The sequence below is a fragment of the Aotus nancymaae genome, unplaced genomic scaffold (genome assembly GCF_030222135.1).
Source record: "Aotus nancymaae isolate 86718 unplaced genomic scaffold, 86718_ANA_hifiasm-v0.15.2.pri h1tg000108l, whole genome shotgun sequence".
In the NCBI taxonomy this organism is placed as follows: Eukaryota; Metazoa; Chordata; class Mammalia; order Primates; family Aotidae; genus Aotus; species Aotus nancymaae.
Genome location: NW_026988523.1, coordinates 1,603,815 through 1,630,262, shown reverse-complemented (window position 1 = coordinate 1,630,262; position 26,448 = coordinate 1,603,815). Strand labels below are relative to the sequence as shown.

Below are 26,448 nucleotides of genomic sequence, written 5' to 3'. Positions count from 1 at the left end.
AGTCTCAGTTAAATTAGGAAGTTTATTTTGCCAAGGTTGAGGACGAGCGCCTGGGACACAGCCTCAGGAAGTCCTGATGACATGTGCCCAAGGAGGCTGGGGCACAGCTTGGTTTTACACATTTCAGAGAGACATGAGACATCGATCAATATATGTAAGAAGTGCATTGGTTTTCTCTGGAAAGGCAGGACACTGTAGGCAAAGGCAGGAAGACTCAAGCGGGGAGGGCGTGTCCAGGTTGCAGATAGGTGAGAGACAAAGGTTGCATTCTTTTGAGTTTTTGATTAGCCTTTCCAAAGGAAGGCAATCAGATACGCATTTATCTCAGTGAACACAGGGATAACTTTGAATAGAATGGGAGGCAGATTTGCCCTAAGCAGTTCCCAGCTTGAATTTTCCCTTTAGCTTAGAAATTTGGGGGGCCCAAGATATTTTCCTTTCACAGAAGCTAGACACAAAAGACCATATATTGTATGATTTCATTTATAGTAAATGTCTAGAACAGGCAAAACAGAAAGTAGATTAATGGTTGCCGAGGGGTAGAGGAGGGGAAATGGTAGTAAGAGACTAATGGGGTGATTTAAATGTTCTGGAATTAGATGGTGGTAATGGTTGCATGCAAACTCTGACTATACTAAAAACCATTGAATTGTATGCTTTAATTATATGGCATTTAAATTCTATTGCAATAAAGCCATTTCAAAAATGCTTAGAACAGTGCTCAGTATATATTTCACAATCTATTATCTGTTGTAAAATGTAACAGGCATCCATCCACTCTTATCTTTCCCCAATGTATCTGAGTCTGAACCCAGAATATGGGCTCCTGGTTTAGCTACAGGTATATTTGCACGTTGTGCAATTGGACCATTACAAGGTGATTCATTGTAACATTGTTTTTAATAGAAAACGATTGGAAACAACTTAAAAGTCCATGAATGAGGGAAGTGCTTGAATAAATTATGGTACATTCATTCACGAGAGTATTAAGTAGTCATTAAACACAGAAGAATGAGGAAGTTAGTAAAAGTCTTCAGAAGGTTCTTTCTGATTGTGCCACACCATCCCTTGAAGGATCTTTGTAAACATAAGTCTGTCTCATTTGTTGTCACGCAGTGTGGCTAACTGAAAAATGGTCCCCAGAAGATATCTTTGAAGGACCATCAGTGTTGTGCCACTCTGTGGATATTTGTAGGGGCAGCCAGGCCTCCCCTCTACTTCCAGTGGGTATTCTTGCCTTTTCTTCAGTCTTCCACATGAAGTAAATAAGTGAAATAGAAGCCCTAGCTGAACCAATCACGACAGTGCCTCTTGTTCTATTTTGGCATCACAGACCCTTTTGAGAGTATGATTGTCGTGCAGCCTGTCTCCACCTGCCCCTGTGCAGAAAAGTGGCCCACACTACCAGGGGTGTTATATATGCCAGGAGTTCCACCATGACTATGGACCCTTGGTTGAAAACCCTAGGTTTAGAGAAAATCATTCAGATACACACCACCAGCCTTGTATCTCTCCAAGCCCTTAGATTGCTTTGTGTTGGTCAGGCTGGTCTCAAACTCTCAAGTGTTATTTCTTAAGAAGTACATTTCACAGGGCTATAGCTGCCATAGACAGTGACTCCTCTCATGGATCTCAGCAAAGTCAGTTGAAAACTTTCTGGAAAGGATTCACAATTCCAGATGCCAATTGGTGGAGCACTTGAGGTCAGGAGTTCAAGACCAGCCCGGTCAACATGGTGAAACCTGGTCTCTATTAAAAATACAAAAATTAGCTGGGCTTGGTGGCACATGCTTGTAACCCCAGATACTCAGGAGGCTGAGACAGGAGAATTGCTTGAACCCAGGAGGCGGAGGTTGCAGTGAGCTGAGATCATGCCACTGCATTCCAGCTTGGGCAACAGAGACTCTGTCTCAAAAACTAAATAAATAAAATAAAAAATATAAATAAAAGAACTTGACGTCTCTCTTGCTCCTGCTCTTGTCACGTGACACATCAGCTCCCCTTTCCTTCTGCCATAAGTAAAAACTTCCTGAGGTCTAACCAGAAGCAAATGCTGGCACCATGCTTCTTGTAAAATCTGCAGAAGCATGAGCCAAAATAAACCTCTTGTCTATAAATTATCCAGTCTTAGGTGTTCCTTTATAGCAATGCAAAATAGACTAACACAGAGACCATTAGTTTGGAAATTGTGTCAATGTAGACACCAGTTTGTAGGCGTTTGGGTTGTGTTGATGTGGTTACCATCTTCAGTATACTGCAGGCTTCACGTTCTTCCAGTGGTTGACCGCTACTACCTTATACTTACAGTGCACCTGGAGTACAGGACTTTTCTGAGTTCCACCCTCAATTTTCAGGGATCCCTGTATGCCTACACCACAGAGAGAATCTATATTTACATTTTTGCTGAGTCCTCAACAACAGACTGGCATTCCTCGTTACTTAGTATTAGGCTCACAGCAAAGACAGGAGTTTGTCCTTGGCTAGCCTCAGTCTTAGGCAGGCTTTGTGTGACTGGCCCTCAGGGATGTGGCTTTCTCAACATTCCTGCACCGTTTCCCAATAGTAGTCAAAATCTGTTTCAAATCTATTGTTGGTCTTGTGCAACAATTTCATGCCCATTCCCCACTAAGAGTAGACCTCTTTTTGTTATCCATGTGGCATCCTGGGCCCAGATTTTCTGCCCCTCCTCCAAGGTCAATTTTTGCTTCTACTCCTCTAGCAGTAATATTGTTTTCCTGTGTCCTGAAGGCAGACTATTTCCTACCTCTCTCCCAAAAGCAGATGGGTTTTGTGTACATTTCTACCCCAAATCAATGAATTTCTGCCTGAGCCCTGGGAATGATATGGATTGTTGCTCCTCCCTACAGTAGCCTAAGACTATTGCATCATTCAAGAGAGGAGCTTGAAAGTAGGCAGCCTTTCATGGCAGCCAACTACCTTCTGTTTGCTTAAACCACCTACTGAGACTTTCTGGTTCCCTGCCCTGCTTCCAGTTTTTCTTGAGTCCTGCTGTAGGCCCTGGGAAAGAACTTGTGAATGTGTATGAAGTTCCCTTATTTGAGATTCTTGGCTATTTCAAAGTGGTATGCTAGCCCACATGAAGACTTTAAGAATATGTTAAAATTATTGCTAATGTTTTCTTACCTGCTTATATAAGGGCCATCTCTTTCTCTTGGGTTCTTCCCAAGGCTAGAGTCTGTATGGCCCATCTCTCCTTGCAGGCTTATCACTCTTCGGGATTTGGTTTATTTCCCTTGTAATTTCAGTTCTTTGATATGCTTAAGAAAAGCTTTAATTTTATAGAGGACCCAGCCTTTTCTCCTTGTTAAAATGGGACTGACAGACTCTTGAGGTTTTTTCCACATCTTCTTCAGAAGCGGAACTCTGGCTACCTCTACTAAAGTTAGTTGATTTTCTGTTACTCTCTTAATTGGGTATCATTTCCATCACTGCACGTATTAAAATTAGTACTTTTTTACTCTGTTGCCTCCATTAGACTTTATACCCACAAAAACATATACTACGTCGCTTCCCTGTTGTAATCCATTATACCTAGCACCATATTGTACACACAGTACTCAAAACTAATACATATGACAGGTATTCATATTTTCAAAAACCAAAAACATGGACCCAACATACAGAAAATACTGTCAAAAACATCCATGGAAATGTTGAGGAAGAGAGAGACAGGTGGGGCAAGACCCCAAACTGGAAAATTGTATTCTGAACCATCCATTAGGTTTTAAATTTACAACATGCCTGGAGACTCTGTCTACAGTGTTGACTGAGTTCAAAACACAAGGCACAAATGAGGGAAGTATAACCCAAAGCACTCTTCTTTAATTAAGCTCTAAGAAAAACTCAAATGAATGAAATAGCAAAACATTGATCAGTAATTCCTTATTGTTTATTCTCCTCTTACAAAAAGACACTTGGGACAAATAAATATAAAATGGCATATTTCATATTTAGCAATGGGCAAATACACATTTTCTCGGTTTTCTCCACAAGAATAAACCAATAAAATTTTCAGAGGCATACTCATTCTACCCATCTTTTACTGGCTTAAAAAAAAAAGGCAATTATTTTAATTCCCTGTAATTTTTAACAATGAATTCTCAAAATAAGTAATCTAAGACTGTTCAGGGACCAAGACATCTGAATAAACAAGTTAAAAAAAATGTGTACATACACACAAATACACACACACAAATATGATGTTGCCCAGAAACTCGAACTAATGAAGAACCTTGTAAGCTTTTCATTTAATATAGTTTACATGAATAGAGTCTGTTCTGTTCAAATCTGCATGGCAAATATAAAACAGAAAGCTGAGCACAGTGTGTGTGTGTGTGTGTGTGTGTGTGTGTATTTCTGTCCTAAGAGAAGACATTAAATACAGGTATATCTAATATACAGTGAATATACCGTGTGTTTTCTTAAAGCCAACAAAATCCTGATTTCCTATAGCTTGGAAGTGATATAAAAGGCAGACAAATACCAAATTTGTGACCAAATTTAGCTAACAAAATACACCCTGCCTATTGGCTCCAGCAATACACCAGAGTTTGAGCAATGACAAATATCCAAGTATACATGTTTTGTTAAAATTTATCTTCAGACTAATACCTGAAGAGTTTTGCTACTCCTTTAAATCAAATATTCTTAATGATTTATCTATCAAATGGAAATATGTACAACATATTTCAAATCAGAAAAGGGGTGAATTTTTCCCCCTGCCCTTCAAAAAATTATTTTTAAAAATCCACTTCAAATAATTTATTTGGTGCTTTATAATCACTTTCCACTTTATGAAGACCATTTTTCTAGAAAGGCAGAAAATAATATAAAATGACTAAGGGGTCATTATCAAAATAATCAAATGGATTTGAAATTTACTTCTGTGTACTTCCTGTATTCCCTAAGACTTGTGCTAATTAATTACATTTTACTTCATCTCCTATGTTACAAATATGCACCTTAAAATAGAAAAACTGGCTTTTATATTTTAAAACGCCCTCCTCCTCCTTATCTATCTCCTCAATATATTTTTTTTTTTTTTTTTTTTTTTTTTGAGACAGAGTTTCGCTCTTGTTACCCAGGCTGGAGTGCAATGGCGCGATCTCGGCTCACTGCAACCTCCGCCTCCTGGGTTCAGGCAATTCTCCTGCCTCAGCCTCCTGAGTAGCTGGGATTACAGGCACGTGCCACCGTGCCCAGCTAATTTTTTTTTTTGTATTTTTAGTAGAAACGGGGTTTCACCACGTTGACCAGGATGATCTCGATCTCTTGACCTCGTGATCCACCCACCTCGGCCTCCTAAAGTGCTGAAATTACAGGCGTGAGCGACCGCGCCCGGCCAGACGGGGTTTCACCATGTTGGTCAGGCTGGTCTTGAACTCCCAACCTCAGGTGATCCACCCGCCTTGGCCTCCAAAGGGCTTGGATTACAGGCGTGAGCTACCATGCCCGGCCTCCTCAATATTTTAAGCAGAAAATAATCTTGTTACCTTAAGGATTGATGTAGTAATATTTGCTAAAAACAATCCCTAATAAACCCTTTAGACTTTTTCGAACCAGCACCAAATTTAAGGGGTTTATTCACTCTGAGGTTGCATGGAAGATAGAAATTAAAAATATCAGTATAAGTAGAACAACATTTAAGAAAGCACCTAAAGATAACTCTAACATCATACCTATCAGTGGTAAATCATATTCATGTTTCTATGTATATAATAACGTCTCCAAAAATCTACGTATTTTTGGTTCTGGTACTAATTTTTTTTTTTTTTATTTCAAAGCCAATTTAAAACTGGGGGAAAATAAATTTTTAAAATTTTGTGGGTGAAGATGACTACACTATGAGACTAATTTCCTATGTGGCAAGTTACAACTCTCCAGAGGTACGAATAAACATCAGAAAGCCCAAAGTGAAGAGCCAGTACGTCAACATGCACGATCAGGAATCCTATGAAAGTCACGAGGCATTAGAATTTGGTGATTTACATTAACCTCCTCATGGTAGAAGATAGTTCATGATGAATGCAGACTGTGCTCACTGCTCATGAGACACAATCACTACTGCTGAGGTCCCACTTTGTGATAATTTAGAAATCATCCAAATTTAACTCCAGAAAATATAAATCTGGAATATGAATGTGAAGACAGACAGTACAAATAGCAGTTGAGTGAAACCTGCCTGCAACGATCTTTATTTTTTTTTTCCTTTAAGGCTACAGAAAATCTGTACATAAACAAGGCAATTAATTATCATAATAAAAATAACCCCTTACAAATAGCCAAGGTGTCCACTCAGATTCCACAGTGAGCATATTATCTATTCCAGTTGTGTACTTTCTTTTGAGTCTGCTGTGTTAGAATCAATTCTTTCTGGAAATATTAGCTTCTCACAAACTGCTTCCTTTATTGGTAAATACTGGGATATTTCATTAGGTTCCGTGAAGAGGGAAGGTGAAACATGCTAGGAAATACATAAATCATATTAGCATATTCAGTTATTGTATGACACTTCTTGAAAATGTTTTGGTTCAGGCATTCATAAAGCATAGAAATTTTAAAATCAGGTGCAATATATGCTTATATGGGGCACCATGAAATGCTCCTAAAAATAACAGGTATTTCTTGCCACTGAATCATTCAACTTTGTTACTAAGCAAAGATCACAGGGTTGTATAACTTATAATGCTCCTACAAATGTCCTAAGAATTTAATACATCTTAATCCAACCCTATGTACCTGCTGCTTTTTTAACTTGAAAACACTAGTCTTCAGTCAGAGCCTAGCATCTAGTCTACAGTAGAATCTAAGTAACTTTTCTGTTCCAAGTATATTCTATACCCACACAGAAATAAGTACTAAGGGTGGAAAAAAAAATCAAGTTTATAGGAAGGTATCAATTTTTAAGTAACCCATTATAGAATCCTAAATTCTAAGGAAGCCCTTCACAGGTCCCAGGGGAGTAAAAAATAAAGAAAAATGATGCCGAAACAAACAAATCATGGTACAGAATCACCACATTTTGGGAGCAGAAAAGGAGACTGTGTAGAAAGGAAAAGGCGGCAGGTGGTAGGTGGAGAGAACGCCCATCACCGACCGGCTATGTGACTCTGAGCAAGTCACACCTCTAAGGTTCAATTTCTCCAGAACAAAATGTGAAAATTAGATTAGATGATGGCTTAAGTACCTAGCAGCTCTAAATGTTCTTGTATTTCAGGTAAGGTCAGAAAAGATATGCTCCAATAGAATTTATCCTATAGAGCCCCATTAGGTGAATGAATGGGTTTAGGCATGTAAACTTGGGTGACTGGGGTTAGGGAGATACTCTACTCAAATTAAAATGAAACATTAAAATTCAGCTTCTAAAATCTGAAATTGAAGTACTTACCATCAAATTAGAAATTTTGCTTTCTCGTGATGTATATTCTCGTAACATGTAGGTCTTGTCAGCCTATATTTAAAAATAAAGAAGTTGCAATAAATTAAATTATCCTGATTTACAAAATCCTTTCTATTAAATAGACTGCCTACATTTTAGAACAGGTCTTCAAAACAGCATGAAGTCTAATGAGAACATCTTGTTCTACACTGAAATAACTCCTATTTAACTCATGTCAAGAATTCTGGATTATTTCTAATTTCTATAAATTATAATAATGGATACACATATGTAAACAGATTTAATAATTACCATGTAAGAGAAACACAGCAAATATTTTACTGTAAAAGAATATGTATATAAATAAAATATTCAAGAGATTTTAATATTACTTCAAGTTTAAAACATCTTTCCCTTAAGCTATCTTATCATTTATCTACATAATTGTGGCTACTTTTATGTTGCAAAAACATGCTTTAAAATTTTTATTCTTTCCCATTCCACAAAGCTCTTACCAAATAGCTTTACTTAAAATCACCTTTTTTGTACTTCAGTTTTTCCCATTTAAGATTTTTGGTTAGGTTCTAGAACAACAATTTATTATAATTTACTTCTTGAAACACTTTTCAATAACAGAAAAGCCAAAAATTATACACCTTTAAGGTTTCACTTTCTTGTATTAATAAAAACAGATTAATAGTTCACTGTAGGAAAACAAATCAAATAAAATAAAAGAAAAAGTAGAAATCATTAGTGATCACAGCTCATTAGTAACTCTACCTTTAATACTTAGAAATCGCCACAGAGAATCTTATTTAATTAGATTCATACTTGCTTTTTAAAGTTCAACACTGAAATGGATATTTTTCCAAATAAGTTAAATATCAATCTCTGGAACCAATTTTAATAATTATAAATTTTTTACCATATGGGCATAATATAAACAATTTAATCACTGGCTATTTAATGGGCATTAAGTTCCTTCTTTCCTTTCTCTCTGCTATTATAAACAACACTACTGTGAATATTGATGTACAGTCAACTCTTGAGTAATTGCCCTATTAATATTTGTAGATTATTATATAAAAGAATATTTTTAGGATAAATTCCTAAAATTCAATATTGTTTAGTTAAAACAGCTATTTTTAACACTTAGGCCAGGTGTGGTGGCTCATGCCTGCAATCCCAGCACTTTGGGAGGCTGAGGCGAGTGGATCACTTGAGGTCAGGATTTTAAGACCAGCCTGGCCAACATAGCGAAACCCCATCACTCCACTAAAAATTTAAAAAATTAGCTGGGTGTGGTAGCAGGCGCCTGTAATCCCAGCTACTGGGGAGGCTGAGACACGAGAATGGCTTGTACCCAGAAAGCAGAGGTTGCGGTGAGCTGAGATCACGCTACTGCACTCCAGCCTGGGTGACAGAGCAAGACTCCATCTCATAAATAAATAAATAAATGAGTCTATCACTGTCACCATATTATTTCAAGAAGAAAAAAAAAAAAATCCCTAAGTGAAGGGTTTAGAAAACGTCAATCCAATCCTATCCTACTACGTTCAAATTCCAGTTGTGCCACCTACTAACTGTATAACTTAGGTATGTTTCCTCTTTTTTCTTTTCTTTGAGACAGGGTCTTGCTTTGTCACTGTAGCCTCAATCTCACCAGCTCAAGTGATCTTCCCACCTCAGCCTTCCAAGTAGCAGCTAGGACTACAGGTCCATGCCACCATGCCTGGCTAATTGTTTATTTTTTGTAGAGATAGGGGGTCTCACTATGTTGCCCAGGCTAGTCTCAAAGTCCTGCACTCAAATGATCCTCCCACCACAGCCTCCCAAAGTCTTAGGATTACAGGCATTAGCCACCAGATTTGGCTATCTAAGCTATTTAATCCTTCTTTGCTTTGGTTATGTCAAGATAAAACAGAGATAACATCAACACTGATTTCATAGGGTTGTTATTAGACTTAACTGTTACTATAACTACCGCAACTAACACTGGTGGTAGTCTCTTCCCTAATTCCTCATTCTACATAATAAATTTTACGTTAAAAATTCATTCAGAAATTAAACTCTCCTCCTTTTTTTAAACACTCCGCCTCCCGGGTTCAAGCAATTCTCCTGCCTCAGCCTCCTGAGTAGCTGGGATTACGGGCACCCACCACCATGCCCAACTAATTTTTTGTATTTTTAGTAGAGATGGAGTTTCACCATGTTGGCCAGGCTGGCCTCAAACTCCTGATCTCAGGTGAACTACCCACCTCGGCCTCCCAAAGTGCTGGGATTACAGGTGTGAGCTACCGTACCCAGTCTTAGCCTGATTAAAATATTAATGTGCTTCCTTTACATTAATGTACATCAGGACATTATATAAACAACATATACTATAAACAAAGGTAAGAGTTAAAGGACAGTTTTCTTAAACATGGATTAAGTACATATAAAATTTTTTCAAAAAACCCCTTCTTAACTAGGGAATGTCTTTTAGAACACATTTTGAGTCGCCAGAACATTTGTTTTGATGATAGCCTGCAGCCAACAATGAATGTGAAACGCTCAGACTTAAAGGTTAGAAAGACTGCTATATTATAGATGAATTTCAAATTCTCTGACAATGAAACAACACAAACAAGCCCAGTATCAATTAGTATATTCATTACATAAGAACAAATACCTCATGGTAAAGTCTCGTGTCATTCATTCTGATAAGTACCCCATCAATTCTCAAGAAAAACCTCAATAGCAGGAAAAAGCTAGAAGGCATCACTCTCTGGAAAAAAAGGTACATTAATATTTTAATAAAAAGTAAATGTTTTATTACTTTGCTGAAAGAAAAATTTAAAAAAGAAAATGAAACACTGGAATAAGGCTGAATTCACAGTTTATAAAAATCTCTCAACTAGAAGCTGTCCTAGCTCCCACTGGCCTCCAAACCTTGTGCAAACTATTTAAAATCATAGTTTCAGTTTCCTAAAATATTTTTTCTAGGTAAAAAGATATTTAGGTTTAAAAGACTTAAAAACATACCCAAGTAATATAAAAATTATAATGTTTATTCAAAAAAATGGTGAGTACTGATAGTAAATGTCAACACCAATAAAACCAAAATGAAAGAACAACCTAGTTGTTTGTCACTACTCATTTATTCACTTTACATAAAACAAAGCAACAGACCTTACACAGAATGCTCTAATTCACTGCAACCGATTAGGCACCATTTCATATTGCTAAAGACCTGGTTTATATAACTAACATGTTCTTAACATCTTTCATCTGTGGCACATCTACAAATTCCTCTGCTCTCCAAGTGTAACTACCAAAGATAGGCAGAATCAGTGAAGAAAGTTTGAAGATGGGTCCTGGTGACAGGGAGGGAGGGGTTGAATGGAACGTGAGGCATTTGGGTCTTTAAAATGAATATGCTTAGCCAGGCATGGTGGCTCACATCTATAATCCCAGCAGTTTGGAAGGCTGAGATGGCAAGATCACTTGAGCCCAGTAGTTCAAGACCAGCCTGGGCAACAGAGTCAGACCTCATCTCTACAAAAAATTAGCAAGGCATGGTGGCACAAGCCTGTAGTCCTAGCTACATGGGAGGCTAACCTGCGAGGATGGCTTGAGCCTAGGAGGTCAAGGCTGCAGTGAGCCATGACAGTGCCACTGCACTCTAGCCTGGGCAACAGAGCAAGACTCTGTCCCAAAATAATTAATTAATTAATTAATATGCTTGGCAATTTGCTGAATAAATACTTATTGTCTATGAACACCAAGTTCTTACTATATAGTAAGTCTTGGATTTATATAAATGAAAAGACAGAATTCCAATGCTCAAAAAGGTTATCAGCCAGGGAAACAGTCAAACAGATGTGGTAGCTGCTATAACAGAGGTATGCACAAAGCTCAATAAGCATTTGAGAAAGAAGCACCTAAGTCTGCTGAAGAACATCAGATAAGACAAGGCTTGAGCTGACCACAGAAAGAACAGCTGGAGATGAGAAGGAGAAATTCAGAAAGGGGAACTGCAATAAAGTACTGAGGCGTGAAACAGTAACATGTACACAGGGAACTGCCTATAATCCTATATAAGCACAGGGCTACACTAATGACGAAAGAAGAAATCAGACGATAACTCAGTAACGATAGTGACTTAACTGCCTGGACAGTCACCAACCACAGGCCAAATTCTTTCCTGCTTTAGGACCATTACAAACCCTCTTCCCTTACCTGGAGTATTCTCCTAACGTTCACTTGTCCTTCACGTTTCAGTACATCACTTCCACAGAGGGGACTTTCTTGCCATTCCATATCACAATAGATTTCTCTTAGTATTCTCTCTCATAGTACTCCATTATGAATGAACAGATTTGTAACTATCTTCATTTATGTTTCTACTTGACTCTAGACTCCACACTGGTGGAAATATCTGCTTTGTTCATCACCACATGTGTACTGCTTAGAAAAGTACCTACCACACAGCAGGTGCTCATTAACCATTTCCAGATAAAACTAATGCTACAGGATATTAATATCTTTTCTGGAGAAAAGGCCCTGAGCCACACTGTACTCTGATGGGGTTATCATCAACAGACTTAAAAACAAGACTTACAGTAAGGAAAGCTGTAGAAATAACCTGACTTATGACAACTTGATGTCACAACAAATTGGGAAGCACATCATTATTATCTGACATTACTATACGGTGATATATGTAATTTATGGAAAGACTGACTTGCAACGTTTCTTCAAATTTCAAATTAATTACTAACAGTCACACCGGACACAACACAGGCAGTAAAATGTAGTATCATTTTAGCATGGCAGTGGAGAGAGTAGGAATTAGGAGACCAGAGTTCTAGTGCCAATACAATAGCATATTTTAGGGCAGTAGTTCTTCCCCAGGGAATGTTTGGGAATTTGTGAGGGTATTTTTCGTTGTCACACCAATAAGCAACTAATCGCATTAGTTAGTGAATAAGGACCAGAATGACAGATCTGGGATGCACAGGACAACCCTATATAACAAAGTCCAGTCCTGTATCCCACAAAACTTGCAATATCTTACCAGGCATTCACAGAGGCGAAAAAACCTACTTACAATGATCTGACTTTAGGACCTAATTCTACTTTACATAGATTAAAAAAAAATCAAAGTGAGTTATCCAGGAAAGCAACTATTTTCCAAATCAAGGAAGATTACATACTTTGTTTTATTTAGAACTTCACTAAGAGTTGTTCACCATTTTGGAAAATTGTGTTATTTGAGTCACTGATTGATACCTTACATCCCTGTCAGCCTACATTTGCTGTCACATTTAGGGTGACTCAGTATGCAAATATAAGTACCTGACAGCTTCATTATATCTTTAGTGCAGTCATGTTATGCAATTAAATATTACAATATATTTTATTCTAAACCAATTTCCTTTAATTTTATAATTAGGATAGTTGATTGCTACAAAGTAGGTGGATTAAATCATCTACAAATTTCACTACAGGGTAGTAATATCTATGAATTAATACTTCAGCCTAAAGCAGTCAGTTAAAAAAATGCTCTTCAGTTTTAGACTATGTACTCTTTTACACACATATTTACACACATATTCTTGAGCAAATCCTTCCTCCATAAAACCACATGTGTGTCCCAAATACCAACCCACTTATAGACATGATATATATATCACCCTCTTGGATACAAACGCACACCCAGGTATGCAAACCCATAATGAACGTTTAGCATAGTCAATTCAGTAAGTGGGTAGACAAGTGGAAAGATACAAGACTAGATGAGTTGGAGAATGTATAAATATAACCAAAAAAAAGTAAATTTAGTTATAAGTGAGCAAGGGAGTAAAGCATCGAAAAACAACTATCGAATGCTAGAATAATGATATAAGATGATACAAAGAAAATTTCACAATTAGTTTCATGACCTTAGACCTGTCTACCCACCTACTTAAGCTATCTTTTTGGGCTTTGTCTATAAAATATGGAGGCTACATAAAATGATTCTCTAAAAATTCATTACAATCCAAAATCCTATGATTCTACTGAAATAACTAACTTTATTTGAATTTTATTTTATTTTTAGAGATAAGGTCCTATTGTCTCCCAAGCTGAAGTACAGTGGCACCATCATAGCTCACTGCAGCCTTAAGCTCCTGGACTCAAGCAATCCTCCTGCCTCTGCCTCCTAAGTAGCTAATACTTGACTTTAAAACAAATTTGTTGCTGCTTTCGTATTATTTTCATTGTTTAAATCACAGTATCCACAATCATTATGCTCCAAGAACAATGTTTGATGTTAGGGTCTCTGTCTTTGACAGATCTCATGACAAATGCTAAAACTGAGAGTTTTTAAAAAAGGAATATGCAAAAGAGATATTTAACTCTGCTTAAGGGAGTTGTGAAGGGCCTTACAGAAAAAGTGATATTTTAGCTGGGACTTAAAGAATGAGGCATTTAGTAAAATGTTTCAGTTGAGTTTTTTCTGAAAGTATTAGAAACCCAATTGTAATCTAGTAGTAAACAAATATGAATAACCACTAGTGGTATACTTATTATTCCTTTTAAGCATGCCTCACCAATAACATTGTTAATGGAAGTAGTTTGTCCTCTACTGATGCAATACAAAAGGAGAAGGAAATTTATACTTGTTATTTCTGTTTTCTACTTCTATGCTGAAAATTGAAGTGGCAGTTTAATAATGCACTGAAATTATAACACATGGGTCATTTTAATCCAAATATGAAAATTAAGCCACAGTTAACATTTGAGTTAAATAATAAACAAATAAACTACAAAGTGACCAAGCACGTCTATTAAAAATGCTTTGCTAAAATAAAGTCTTAAGAATACACTAAGCTTTTGTGAAGTTTATAATAAATCAGATATACTCTAGATCCAAGTGAATTTGTACATGACATCATGTTAAAATTCAGTGTTATTCAAAATAAGTCATATTTTTGCCCGATGTTAAGAATGGAAGAAAAATATTAATTTTAAACAAAAATTATAATACTCACAATCTTCACACTCAGGCTTGAAACTCCATGATCATGAAGTTCATCCTCAAAAAGGAGAACTTCTTCAAAAAACTTAATCTGTTCTCGTGCTTTCAATTTTTCTGTATCTATATGATCTGTTGTAGGTACAACCTAAAAGAAAAAATTTTAAGGACAAGCACATTTTTAAAAAGTTAAGGAGCTACAGAGACACAGGAAAGTCATTTTTTCTTTCGTTTCTGGTTTGTTTTTTTTTCCAATCAGTTTTTTCTGCATAGCCACAGCACATAGTTCTAAATTTGGGTGTCATTAGTAGATATAAAAGATCAGAATATGGCTTGACTCTGAAAAACTGAAGACACTACAGAAGCCCAATATTATAGCTTCACAAAAAAATAGAGTAAAAATTCATCATGTTTCATACAAGTCATATTAAAATCAACTTCTGTTGTGACTATGAGAAAATTAATCAACTAAATATCAGTGTGATGAACTATTACTGGCATAGAAGGTCATAGAAGTTTTGTGCTGTGAAAGCCACTTGTAGGACAATCGTATGGAACTTAAAATATATTTTTCCAACAGAATGTTAGATATTTGCTCAATCTAACTCTCCAAAACATACAGCAAAATAAAGTGCTTTAAATAATGAGATTAATAAGAACTTATAGAGAAATTCTGAAACTCCTAGCATTGCAAAGGGCTTTGAACGTAGTTGGCAATTTTTCAATGTATTATTTTGTAGCTCTAAGACACAAGCACACACATAAACCAACAGAAGCATCAACAATCCCAAGGCAGATCATATCAGCAGCTCATTAAACCCAAGTGTCTTCTAATAGCAGCACCCAAGTATGAAATGTGATACCATTTTCTACCACATCTAATTTCACTACAAAATGCTCAGCTGTTTTATTCTTAGACAGGTTTACCATAAACAAACACAACAATGCTTGTCAAACCAGAGATATTTAGTAAATGGTAGCTTTACCTAACTGTCATGATTAGGTCATTTGTTTGACTCATGGAAAGAATTAGCAGATGGAGAGTAATTCGAGATAACTAGATAAGAATCAGAAGAAAACTATAAAAGATGTTTACAAAACTGCACAGATTTTGGGAGGAAATCTAAGGGAATATTAAGTGATGCAGGAGGAAAAGATGCCATGAAAAGAAAGTGGAAGTTTATATGATTCCCAGGAGATAAAAATATGTCCATAATTCTTCCATGGTCACTTAGAGATAACACTTGGCCCTAAGCAGTTTTATTTCTAACTGTGTATAGAGCAGGTACAAGGCCACTTCTGAGGTGAAAATTGGGAGAGGAAGGGAGTTGGACTGTAGGGGCAGGCCATACAACCAGTCCCCTGCATCACGCATATGTTTATGATTTAGTTAAACAAAAGTAGGTCTGCCAACCAGGACTGCCTAAGGTTACACAACTTAAGTTAGTGTTAAATACACACACTTGTAAATTCCTTCCTTTTTATTTGGCTTTAGTTCTTATCATTTTTAAGATACTCCTGAATCCCCCAAAAATAATCATTATCTGAATTTTCTCTTTAGTAAATTGCTTCATTAATGTTTCACATATGCCTTTGGTCAGTGATTGGTCAAAACGAATCTGTCAGTTTTTCCATTTACGTACTTGTTCTTATAAAATGTTTGTGGCCAGGCGTGGTAGATTACACCTGTAATTCTAGCACTTTGGGAGGCCGAAGAGGGTGGATCACCTGAGGTCAGGAGTTCGAGACCAGCTTGGCCAACATGGTGAGTCCCTGTCTCTACTAAAAATACAAAAATTAGCTGGGTGTGATGGCAGGCACCTGTAATCTCAGCTACTTGGGAGGTTGTGGCAGGAGAATCACTTGAACCCAGGAGAAGGAGGCTGCAGTGAGCCAAGATGGTGCCATTGCACTCCAGCCTGGGCGACAAGAGCAAAACTCCATCTCAAAAAATACATGTTTGAAAGAGAAAGTCAAAAAACAAAGCATAAGTTAGGGATATCATATTTAACTTATTTATGCTATTGTCTCCATTTACAAGGCTAAGTATGTCTAAAACTTTATACTTTTCAACTCTCTCTCTTCCTCAACTCCACATATCTCTTCTCTGAACCCAGGCATCTAAAAAAAATAAAAATAAAAATAAGTAAGAACCAGCTAAATATAAAACATATAGAACACTACTGGCAGAATAAGTAATCTAGACAAACCCTCTTGCTGAAGACAATTTAAAAAGCTGGCTAAAAAAAACCCAAAAACTTCCTAAAAGCATCAAATGGCCAAGGCAGTATGGAGTTACTAGGCTGAGATCTGGAAAAAGACTGGAGCCCAGAAAAGTAAGCCTTACTTGGCAGGCTTTTGCCCTGGGGCTTAGCACTGGCTGATCCAGAGAAGAAGCTGGGCTCTGCTAGCTTTTGGTGCCATCATTGCTCAGTGCTCGCTAAGGGAAAGGACCCGAGAGAATTTCCTGCTTCCTCCCAAATTGAAGATGACAACCTAAAGAGCTATAGTGACTTCAGGGCTTTTTTTTTTTTTTCTTTTTTTGAGACCGAGTCTTACTCTGTTGCCCAGACTGGAATGCAGTGGCACCATTTCAGCTCATTGCAACCTCCGCCTCCTGGGTTCAAGCAATTCGTGTGCCTCAGCCTCCCAAGTAGCTGGGATTACAGGCACATGCCACCAAGCTCAGCTAATTTTTTGTGTGTTTTTACTAGAGATAGGGTTTTGCCATGTTGGCCAGGCTGGTCTCGAACTGCTGATCTCAAGTGATCCGCCTGCCTCAGCCTCCCAAAGTGTTGGGAGTCAGTGTAAGCCACTGCACCCAGCCTCAGAGCTTCTTATCTGCAGGCCCAGTACACCTCAAACTCTGGTCCCAGACCAAGGCAGGCAAACTAAGACCTGCAGGTCAAATCTGCCCTGTTACCTATTTTTATGGGCTGCAAGCTACTAATGGCAAAATAATTGGAGAAAAAAAAATCAAAAGGAAAAGATTTCATGACACATAAAAATCATATGAAATTCAAATTTCACCGTCCATAAATAAATGTTTTATTAAAGCACATCCATGCCCATTCAGTTATATATTGTCTATAAGTGATTTAGACTATGACAGCACAAGCCCACAAGGCCTAAAATATTTACATCTGATTCTTTACAGAAGTTTGCAGACCTCTGTCCTTTATTATGAATACTCTTCAGTGCCTGTCAGAACTAAAGAAAAATCCTCTCTGAAGGAAAACAACATCATCCTAGGACTGAAACAAAAATAAAGAGGTAAATTAGAAGCCTAGACGTCATAACCCAAAACCAACAGAAATAAAAGACACTGGGGATTCCAGAGATGATTGAAAGTATTAGGTCTTAGTCCATTTGGGCTACTATTTAATATAATATACCACAGACAATATATCTACTTTTATTCTTGGTTGCAATATTAACTTAGGTTCCCAAATACTTGATATATTATCATAGTAACAGCTGCCATTTATTGAGATCTTACTGTAAAACACACACTGTTTTGAGACAGGGTCTTGCTCTATTGCCCAGGCTACAGTACAGTGGCACAATCACAGCTCACTGCAGCCTTGTCTTCCTGGGCTCAAGTTATTCTTCCACCTAAGCCTCCTGAGTAGCTGGGACTACTGACACATGCCACCAGACTCAGCCAATTTTTCTATTTTTTGTAGAGATGGGGTTTCACCATGTTGCCCAGGCTGGTCTTGAACTCCTGAGCTCAAGTGATCCATCTCAGCCTCTCAAAGTGCTGGGACTACAACAGTTTGGCACCACACCCAGCCTACGTACATAATCTTATTTCCTACTTCACAACTAGTATCACCCCAGTTTAACAAAGTGACTGAAATGAGGCTTATTAAGACTAAACCACTTTTCCATGCTGGCAAATGATGGTGCTGGGATTTTGAACCCAGGTGTGTGTTCTGCCAAAGCCTGAGCTCATTCTACCAGTGAGTGGGTAATCACATTGACATTTATCAGCAACACCTCAGAACAAATCACACTATAGGCTGAAGTATCAATAGGAGAGTACTGAACAAATGCTTTTTGTCTTCTACTATTCTCACACTCCCTGTTTCTATGGTTCTCACTTGGTCACAGCTAATGCTGCTTTATAACCTCCAGGAGGCTTTTCCTAAGTCAGTCCACAAAGTAAGTCATTGTCATTATTGTATGGGTTTAAAACAAGTTCCCATTTCCTCACTCCCGGCAATGAAATATCAAATGCTCTCTGCAAAGTTTTTCAACCAGAAGAGAGGACGGAGGAGAACACTAATCTATGAAGTATTATAAGGGACTGAAATAACCTCGCTCTCCGATTAGACTGTAAAGGAGGAATTTTCACCTGCTCTGCTGTATCCAAGGCTCCTAAGATTAGTGCCTGGCATAGAGCAAGAGCTCAAGAAATATCTGTTGAATGAATGAATGAGTTTTTTCTGGAAGCACAGTAAATAGTTAAAGCTTGGAATGTAGTAATGGCAGAAACTGAAGATAAGAATCATTAAGTTCCTGCTGTGAACTTCTATATTCCTGAGACTCTAAAAATTTCTTCAGAGAAAAGGAGCCCATACACAACACTATTTTCTTAACACTTCTGCCTAAGCATCAACATATGATATCAGGTTTCTTTTTTTTGAGACAGTCTCACTCTGAAGCCTTGGCTTGAGTGCAGTGACATGATCTTGGCTCAGTGCAACTCTGCCTCTTCAAGCAATTCTCCTGCCTCAGCCTCCCGAGTCTCCAACTCCTGACCTCAGGTGATCTGCCCACCTCGGCCTCCCAAACTGCTAGGATTACAGGTGTGAGTCACTACACCTAGCTGACACAGGGTTTCCAATAACTACTTCTAATATAAATATTTCAGGTTACATGGAAATAAATTAATAGTCTGTGATATTTAGAGACATTTAAACTAAATCAAATTTGCTTTATTTTATTTGTTTTTTTTTTTTTTTGAGAGGGAGCCTTGTTCTGTTGCCCAGGCCGGGGTGCAGTAGTGCGATCTCAGATCACTGCAACCTCCACCTCCTGGGTTCAAGTGATTCTCCTGCTTCAGCCTCCCAAGTAGCTGGGATTACAGGCGCATGCCATCATGTCTGGCTAATTTTTGCATTTTTATTAGAGGTGAGGTTTCACTGTTAGCCAAGCTGGTCTCAAACTCCTGACCTCAAGTGATCTGCCCACCTTGGCCTTCCAAAGTGCTGGGATTACAGGTGTGTGCCACTGCGCCAGGCCCAAATTTGCTTAATTTTAGTCATACTATAAGATTTCAAAATACAGCTAAGTTCTCAGTATAAGATCTTCCAATTCCATGGTCCTAGTGTTATTTACCACGAATCTCTTCTGCTTTTTTTTTTTTTTTTGAGACAAAGTCTCACTCTGTCGCTCAGGAAGGAGTGCACTGCTACCTCTGCCTCCTGGGTTCAAGCAATTCTCCTGCCTCAGCCTCCCAAGTAGCTGGGACAACAAGCATGCACCACCACACCTGGCTAATTTTTCTATTTTTAGCAGAGATGGGGTTTCATCACAGGCTAGTCTCGAACTCCTAACCTCGTAATCCACCCATCTCAGCCTCCCAAAGTGCTGGGATTATAGGCGTGAGCCACTTTGCCCAGTTGAATATCTTTTTTTTTTTTTCTTTTTGAGACAGAGTCTCACTCTGTCACCCAGGCTGGAGTGCAGTGGCACAATCTCTGCTCAATGAAACCTCCACCTCCCGGGTTCAAGTGATTCTCCTACCTCAGCTTCCTGAGTGGCTGGCATTACAGGCACGCACTATTATGCCTGGCTAATTTTTGTATTTTTAGTAGAGACAGGGTTTCACCATGTTGGTCAGGCTGGTCTTGAACTCCTGACCTCATGATCTGCCCGCCTCAGCCTCCCAAAGTGCTGAGATTACAGGTGTGAGCCACCACGCCTGGCCCTAATCACTTCTTAGCAGGGGTTACACGGACAGGACTATACTAATATGGAGCTTTAGAATTTATTGAGAACTTCCCATAAATTATTTCATATCAAAACTCTGCTCTGAGGTAGATATTTCTGTTTACTCAATTTATTGATAAAACTGAGATTCAGACAGATTTAAGTGAATTGGCTAAAGTCATTTCAGGTTCATACTTAGGGGGCAAGCAGGGTATAAACCTACTTTGTCTAACCAAAAGTTATTTTTGCCCATATATTTGTTCACCAATAAACTTGTAAGTTAATAGCTAGCAGGTTCTGTCTAAATCACCTAATACGTTGCCAAGGCTAGAAATACATATTAATGTTTCTTGATAGTGATAACAATAACATTAAGGCAGTCTACCATTGCTACCAACTATACTTTTAAAAATCAATTGTTCCACTAAGGCCTTCTTTTATTTTCTGCTGATAAATCAACAAGCAAAAACCCCTCACATGAGGTTCTGAGGGATGCCACAACAGAAAACAAGGACGACAAAAGTAGTAGCAAAAAATAACCTGTTACTAGAAAGTTCTAGTGCTGAGACTGTCCAAGATAATTAATGACTCATAAAAGAAAAAAGTAAGATTTACCTTTAATTTTAGAGATTCTCCAAGTAAGGTTCCCTTATAATCTGTTGTATAGGTCCAATCGTATGGTTTAATAACCTCTTTGGAGTGTTCACCCTCCGTCCTCAAATACCAAAATGAGAAGGATCAGATTCAGTGATGCAGAATAAAGATATCTGTATTTAGCTATTACGTCAAATTATATTCTACAATATAAAATATCCTACTAAATATATACACTTGCTATAATTCACCAGTAGAATGTTTTTCTTACAGTTTTTCTGCACATTTATTGTAATTTAAACTTGTCACGTACTGATGTAGCCTTTCCAATTAGTCTGTACACTGCCTGAGGACATGGTTTAAAGGTTTATACTTCATTGTATCATCTACAGTACTTAGTACGTAATAGGCACAAAGTAAATAATTGCTGATTTGATTATCAAAGAAAATATATGTTGTCTTAATTTCAAGGTTTCTCAAGTAGGATACTTATTAAGCATATCCTAAGTAAACATTTTTCTTAAAAAACAGGAACATGAAGTATTGCCTACTGCCTCTTCAGTAAGGAACATGGAAGACTTGAAAAAGTACATAGTTCAGCTCAGCTGTAATTCACTTTAACAGTTATTCAAGCAGTGGGGTAATTAACTTCCATTTTTATGTCTGAGAAAAATGAATTCTAGAATGATACAACTCTCAAGTTTAATAATAATGCCAGCCCTTCATTCTAATAACACACATATCACTACTGAATATTTTTTCAACTCTTTTCTTTTTGTTTAACCTAATTACCTTTTTTGTTTATCCTAATGACCGGATTCTCACCTGCTTTCTTGCCACTCTTCAGCACAGGCTACTTTAAGCATTCCCTGGTAGTTGTTTACACATCTTAACGCATCTGTAGCATTGAACTCAATTCCAAAGCCAGAGCCATGCTGGATTCTTAAAACGTTGTCTCCAAACATCATTTCGGGGAGAGATGGCATATGTAATTCATCGGCTAATCTATACATAACCAAAAGTCAGGTGAGATTGGTTTATATCGCTGCTGGCATTTTTGTCTTTTCCACCCAACAGAATTCTTCCTACATTATTGAATGAGTTACATGGCATATGATTTAATCAATATGATATATTCACAAAGTCTATAAAACGCTTTCATTATCTATTCTTTCACCATCATGTTATGGCACTGTACTAGGTAGTGGGCTGAATAAGATAAATAAATATACAAATACATACATAATAGTTTATTATATTACTATAATATATAGCACAGATATTAGTATAATATATATCATGAGGGTAGGAAGATAGCAAATCAATTAAAGATACTATCCCTTGTAAAAAAAATAATTTTTCCACTAAAATTCTCAATTGCTATAAGTTTCAAAAAGTGGTGATGAAAAAAGCAAAAGCACCTGACACAGATGAGGGAAGCCACCACTTGCCTGTACAGACTTTGAGAACGATTTCGTCAATTTATATTTCACCCTAGGGCAACAATCAAGCAAAAAATCACAGGAATTTGATAAAATTTATACACTTTGACCCAAAGTATCAGCTTTGGGATATCTGTACTAAAGAATAATCCCAAGTACAGAAAAACTCTATACACATGAATACTTGTAATGGCTTTACTTATAATAGCGGAAAAGAAATACTCTGAATGTTTCATTGTAAAGCAATAAATGATTATGTAAACCAAAGTATATCCATATGATGAAATATTATGGAACCATTACAAATGTTTAGAGAGAGAATATAATAATATGGAAAAATGCTTATGATAAAATGGTAAGAAAAAACCCAGACGCACATTGTATATTTATTACATCTGTATGTGTGTGTATGTGTGCATACATCAGTGATCTAACTTTTTGAGGTTCAGGTCTTCAGGATGATACCTAACAACATTAACTTTCATCATAATTTTAAGTAAAATTTATTCTTTGTTATTAGGAGATAGAAAATACTAAATACTTGAAAGATTAAATATGATAAACTGTAATTAGAATATATATTCCATAAGATTCCATAAAGTAAGTTTTAACTTGAATAATGCATACCAAATGTGAAATAATATGTGAGTCTGTGGGTTCTACCCAATATATCTGGAAAAATCTGCCAGTCCTATAAAATATTCCACTTATATATGTAAAAGAATTACTGTTACTAATTTACATTCCTTCAATGTTCTAAATATAGAGTTTCTTAAACATAGGACAAAATGCCCTATTTCTAACATCAAGCTTCCCTCTTAAAAACAGGTATAACCAGTTATAAGGAGAGAAGACAGGAAGCTCCTGTGGTTTTAAGATGCCTTAAATAATCATTAAAGGGAGCTTCTTTAATTCGATATTTTACCCAGTCAATTTATTTAGCACCTTAGAGGTTTTTACAACCTATGGTAATGCATCACAGAAAAATTTAGGCTTCATAAAGATAAGTCTTTTTTTTGCAGGGGGCAGGGAAGAGAGAGAACCGGAGTCTCACTCTATCATCCAGACTGGAGTGCAATGGCACAATCTCAGCTCACTGCAACGTCCACCTCCCAGGTTTAAGCGATTCTCGTGCCTCAGCCTCCCAAGTAGCTGGGATAACAGGCGTTCACCACTACTCCTGGATAATGTTTTTTGTATTTCTGGTAGAGACAGGGTTTCATCATGTTGCCCAGAATGGTCTTGAACTCCTGACCTCAGGTGATCCATCCACTTTGGACTCCCAAAGTGCTGGGATTACAGGCATGAGCCACCACACCTGCTCTCAGGCAAATTTATTTTTAAAATAATACATAAGGAGATTATAGATATGGAATTTTATTCCCTTAAAACTCTCCATGCATACAGCCATCTCTTGGAGAATCTGTAAGTAAATTACATGGGGGCCTCAGTTTGAAGCTGACTGCTTTATATGTAGTATAATTATACATTGTATTATGTTGGTGCAAAAGTAATTGCGGCTTTGCAATTAAAAACCACCATTACTTTTGTACCAATCAACAATTTGTCACAGAAAGTTGTATGGAGAGGCAGCCGGGTGTGGTGGATCACACCTGTAATCCCAGCACTTCGGGAGGCCGAAGGCAGGTGGATCACCTGAGATCGGGAGTTTGAGACCAGCCTGACCAACGTGGTAAAACCCCATCTCTACTAAAAATACAAAATTAGCCGGGCATGGTGACACATGTCTGTAATCACAGGTACTTGGAAGGATGGGCAGGAGAATCGCTTGAACCCGGGAGGTGGAGGTTGCAGTGAGCCGAGATCATGCCACTGCACTCCAGCCTGGGCAACAAGAGCGAAACTTCATTAAAAAAAAAAAAAAGAAAGAAAGGAAGGAAGAAAGATAGCTAGATAGATGAAATTAAACATAAATAAATAAATAATAAAAATACAAAAATTAGCCCGGTGTGGTGGCACGCGCCTGTAGTCCCAGCTACTGGGAATGCTAAGGCAAGAGAATCACTGGAACCTGGAAGGCGAAGATTGCAGTGAGCTGAGATCGCACCACTGCACTCCAGCCTGGGCAAAAGAGTGAGACTCTGTCTCAACAAAAATAAAATAATAAATAAATAAAAGTTATAACTCTAGGGGCAGAGAGCATTTGTCAGTGGCTGTCCCTTGGGGAAAAAGAAAAGTTATACACACACACACACACACAAAGAAAGTTATATGGAGAGGAAAAACTAAAAGCAATTCAATTTGTGGTGGGATGAAGGGAATTGTTTTCCTTTCTTTTTTGTATTTTCCTAATTTTTTTCAGTGAGTCCACTAGAATATTTCCTAAACCCACAGATGTCATCTTTTTTGAGCTCCAAGATAAATATCCAAATGCCTACTAACATCTTCACTTTACGACCTATACCCACCTCACATTTCAATAAATTAAAATCATCCTCTATCCAACACCCAGTCCCCATCTGCTCCTCCTCCTGCTGTGCTTCTCATCTTGTTCAAAGGCAACAATATACATGCAACAATCCAAGCCAGAGATCTTGTCGTCAGCATAGACTCTTCCTTTTTTACTTCTCCTCCCATCAACTGGCCATCCCAGTGATTTAATCTTCTAAAACCTCTGTTCTCTCTTACTGACTGGTCTCCTTCCCATCCCTGCAGACCTGCAATCCAGCCTCAACATGGCCTCCAGAGAAATCTTTCAAAGCATACATTTGATAATGCAGCTCCTTTGGATAAAATTACATCCAGTGGTTGTCAGATAAAATTGAAAACTCCTTAACCTGGCATAAACATTCCCTCAGTATCTTGATTCCCCTGGGGCCTACCTCCCGTTTCTCACAACATCCCCTATGGTACCTCACGCTCCAATCACACGGACATAGCTCTTTAAACACATTATAGCTTTCACTCTGGGTTTGCATGCGTCCCCTGATTGCCCTAAATTTTGTCGAGATTCAGCCCAGGCATCAAAAACGCATCACGACTCACTCTGCCTGACCTAGTGGCATGCACCTATCCACCGCCCCAGGCAATGATTTTATCAAGATTCAGTTCAGGCATCGCAATTTCCCAGATGCTTCCAGCCCCTAAAAGACCTCAAATCAGTCCGTGTATACATCTTCATTGCATTTATTTACCCTGTAATATAACTGTCTCTCTCACGCCACTGTGAATTGAGGCACACGTTGTCTTTTACGTTTCCTATCTCAAGCGCCTGGCACAGCACCTGACGTGCTAAAAAGCAAACTTATACATCATTCTCGTCATTAACCCCTAAGAAAACAGGCGACAGCCACCCAGAAAGAAAGGTGGCGCAGGCTGAGGCAGGAGACGTTTGGGGAGGGGAAAGTCCATCACAACAGTCACACTCTACTCAAACCCAGGCGGAATGACAGCTCACGAAATCAGCGCCTGGCGATCCCCAACCAAAGGGTGCGGAAGTGTGACTGGATTATTTATCCAAGTTGTCAAGCAAAGGTCGCGTCCGGAGGGACCTAACCTCCGCCTCAGGGGAAAGGGGAGGGGCTGCATGGAGTTCTCCCAGCCTCCCGCCCTAGGCCAGCAACTGGCCCGCGCCCAGACCCCGAGCCCCGAAGCCTCACTTCTCCACATCCGCCGACTTCATGATGTGGGTCTTGGACGCCGTCAGCTTCCAGGGCCCGAAGCAGAAATCCCGGTGGCTACTCTGGAAGCCGTGGATCATCATGGCTGAGGCAGGACCCGCAGAGACCACAAGGAATAGGCTGGAGCAGCGGCGGCGGCGGCGGACACCGGTTCCTCCGCCTCCCTCCGGTCCAGCCTCCTGTGCTTCTGAGCCGTTACCATGCCCGGCCCCGCCCCCTGCCGGCCGACCCGGACGCGGGCTCTACTTTCCGCCTTCTTCTCCGCCCCTTTGCTTTTTGCTTCCGGGACAAGTTGCGCCTGTTGCGTGACCCACGACTTACGTTACGACGCTCCGGATAAAAAGAAAGAGGAGAAAGCCTGAGGGGCGGGACTTCGGTTGCAGAAGGTGTGGTCAGGGACTCACCACCTTCTTGAACTCATTGGGTGAC

The 26,448-nt window shown here is 38.4% G+C and overlaps 1 protein-coding gene across 2 annotated transcripts; it reads right to left on the bottom strand.

The window, feature by feature from the left end:
- Positions 1-3,888: 3,888 nt before the first annotated feature.
- TIPRL (TOR signaling pathway regulator) lies at positions 3,889-26,227 on the bottom strand. Of its 2 annotated transcripts, none has more exons than XM_012444410.2 (7): positions 25,999-26,227; positions 21,762-21,941; positions 20,958-21,057; positions 14,419-14,550; positions 10,071-10,166; positions 7,409-7,471; positions 3,889-6,484 (listed from the first exon to the last, which is right to left on the bottom strand). In XM_012444410.2, exons 1-7 carry the CDS (start codon positions 26,100-26,102, stop codon positions 6,341-6,343), a joined length of 819 nt encoding a protein of 272 aa, XP_012299833.1. In that variant the 5' UTR covers positions 26,103-26,227; the 3' UTR covers positions 3,889-6,340. The 2 variants fall into 2 exon arrangements, with proteins under 2 accessions (XP_012299833.1, XP_012299834.1); XM_012444411.3 differs by lacking the exon at positions 25,999-26,227 and adding an exon at positions 25,534-25,682.
- Positions 26,228-26,448: the final 221 nt, after the last annotated feature.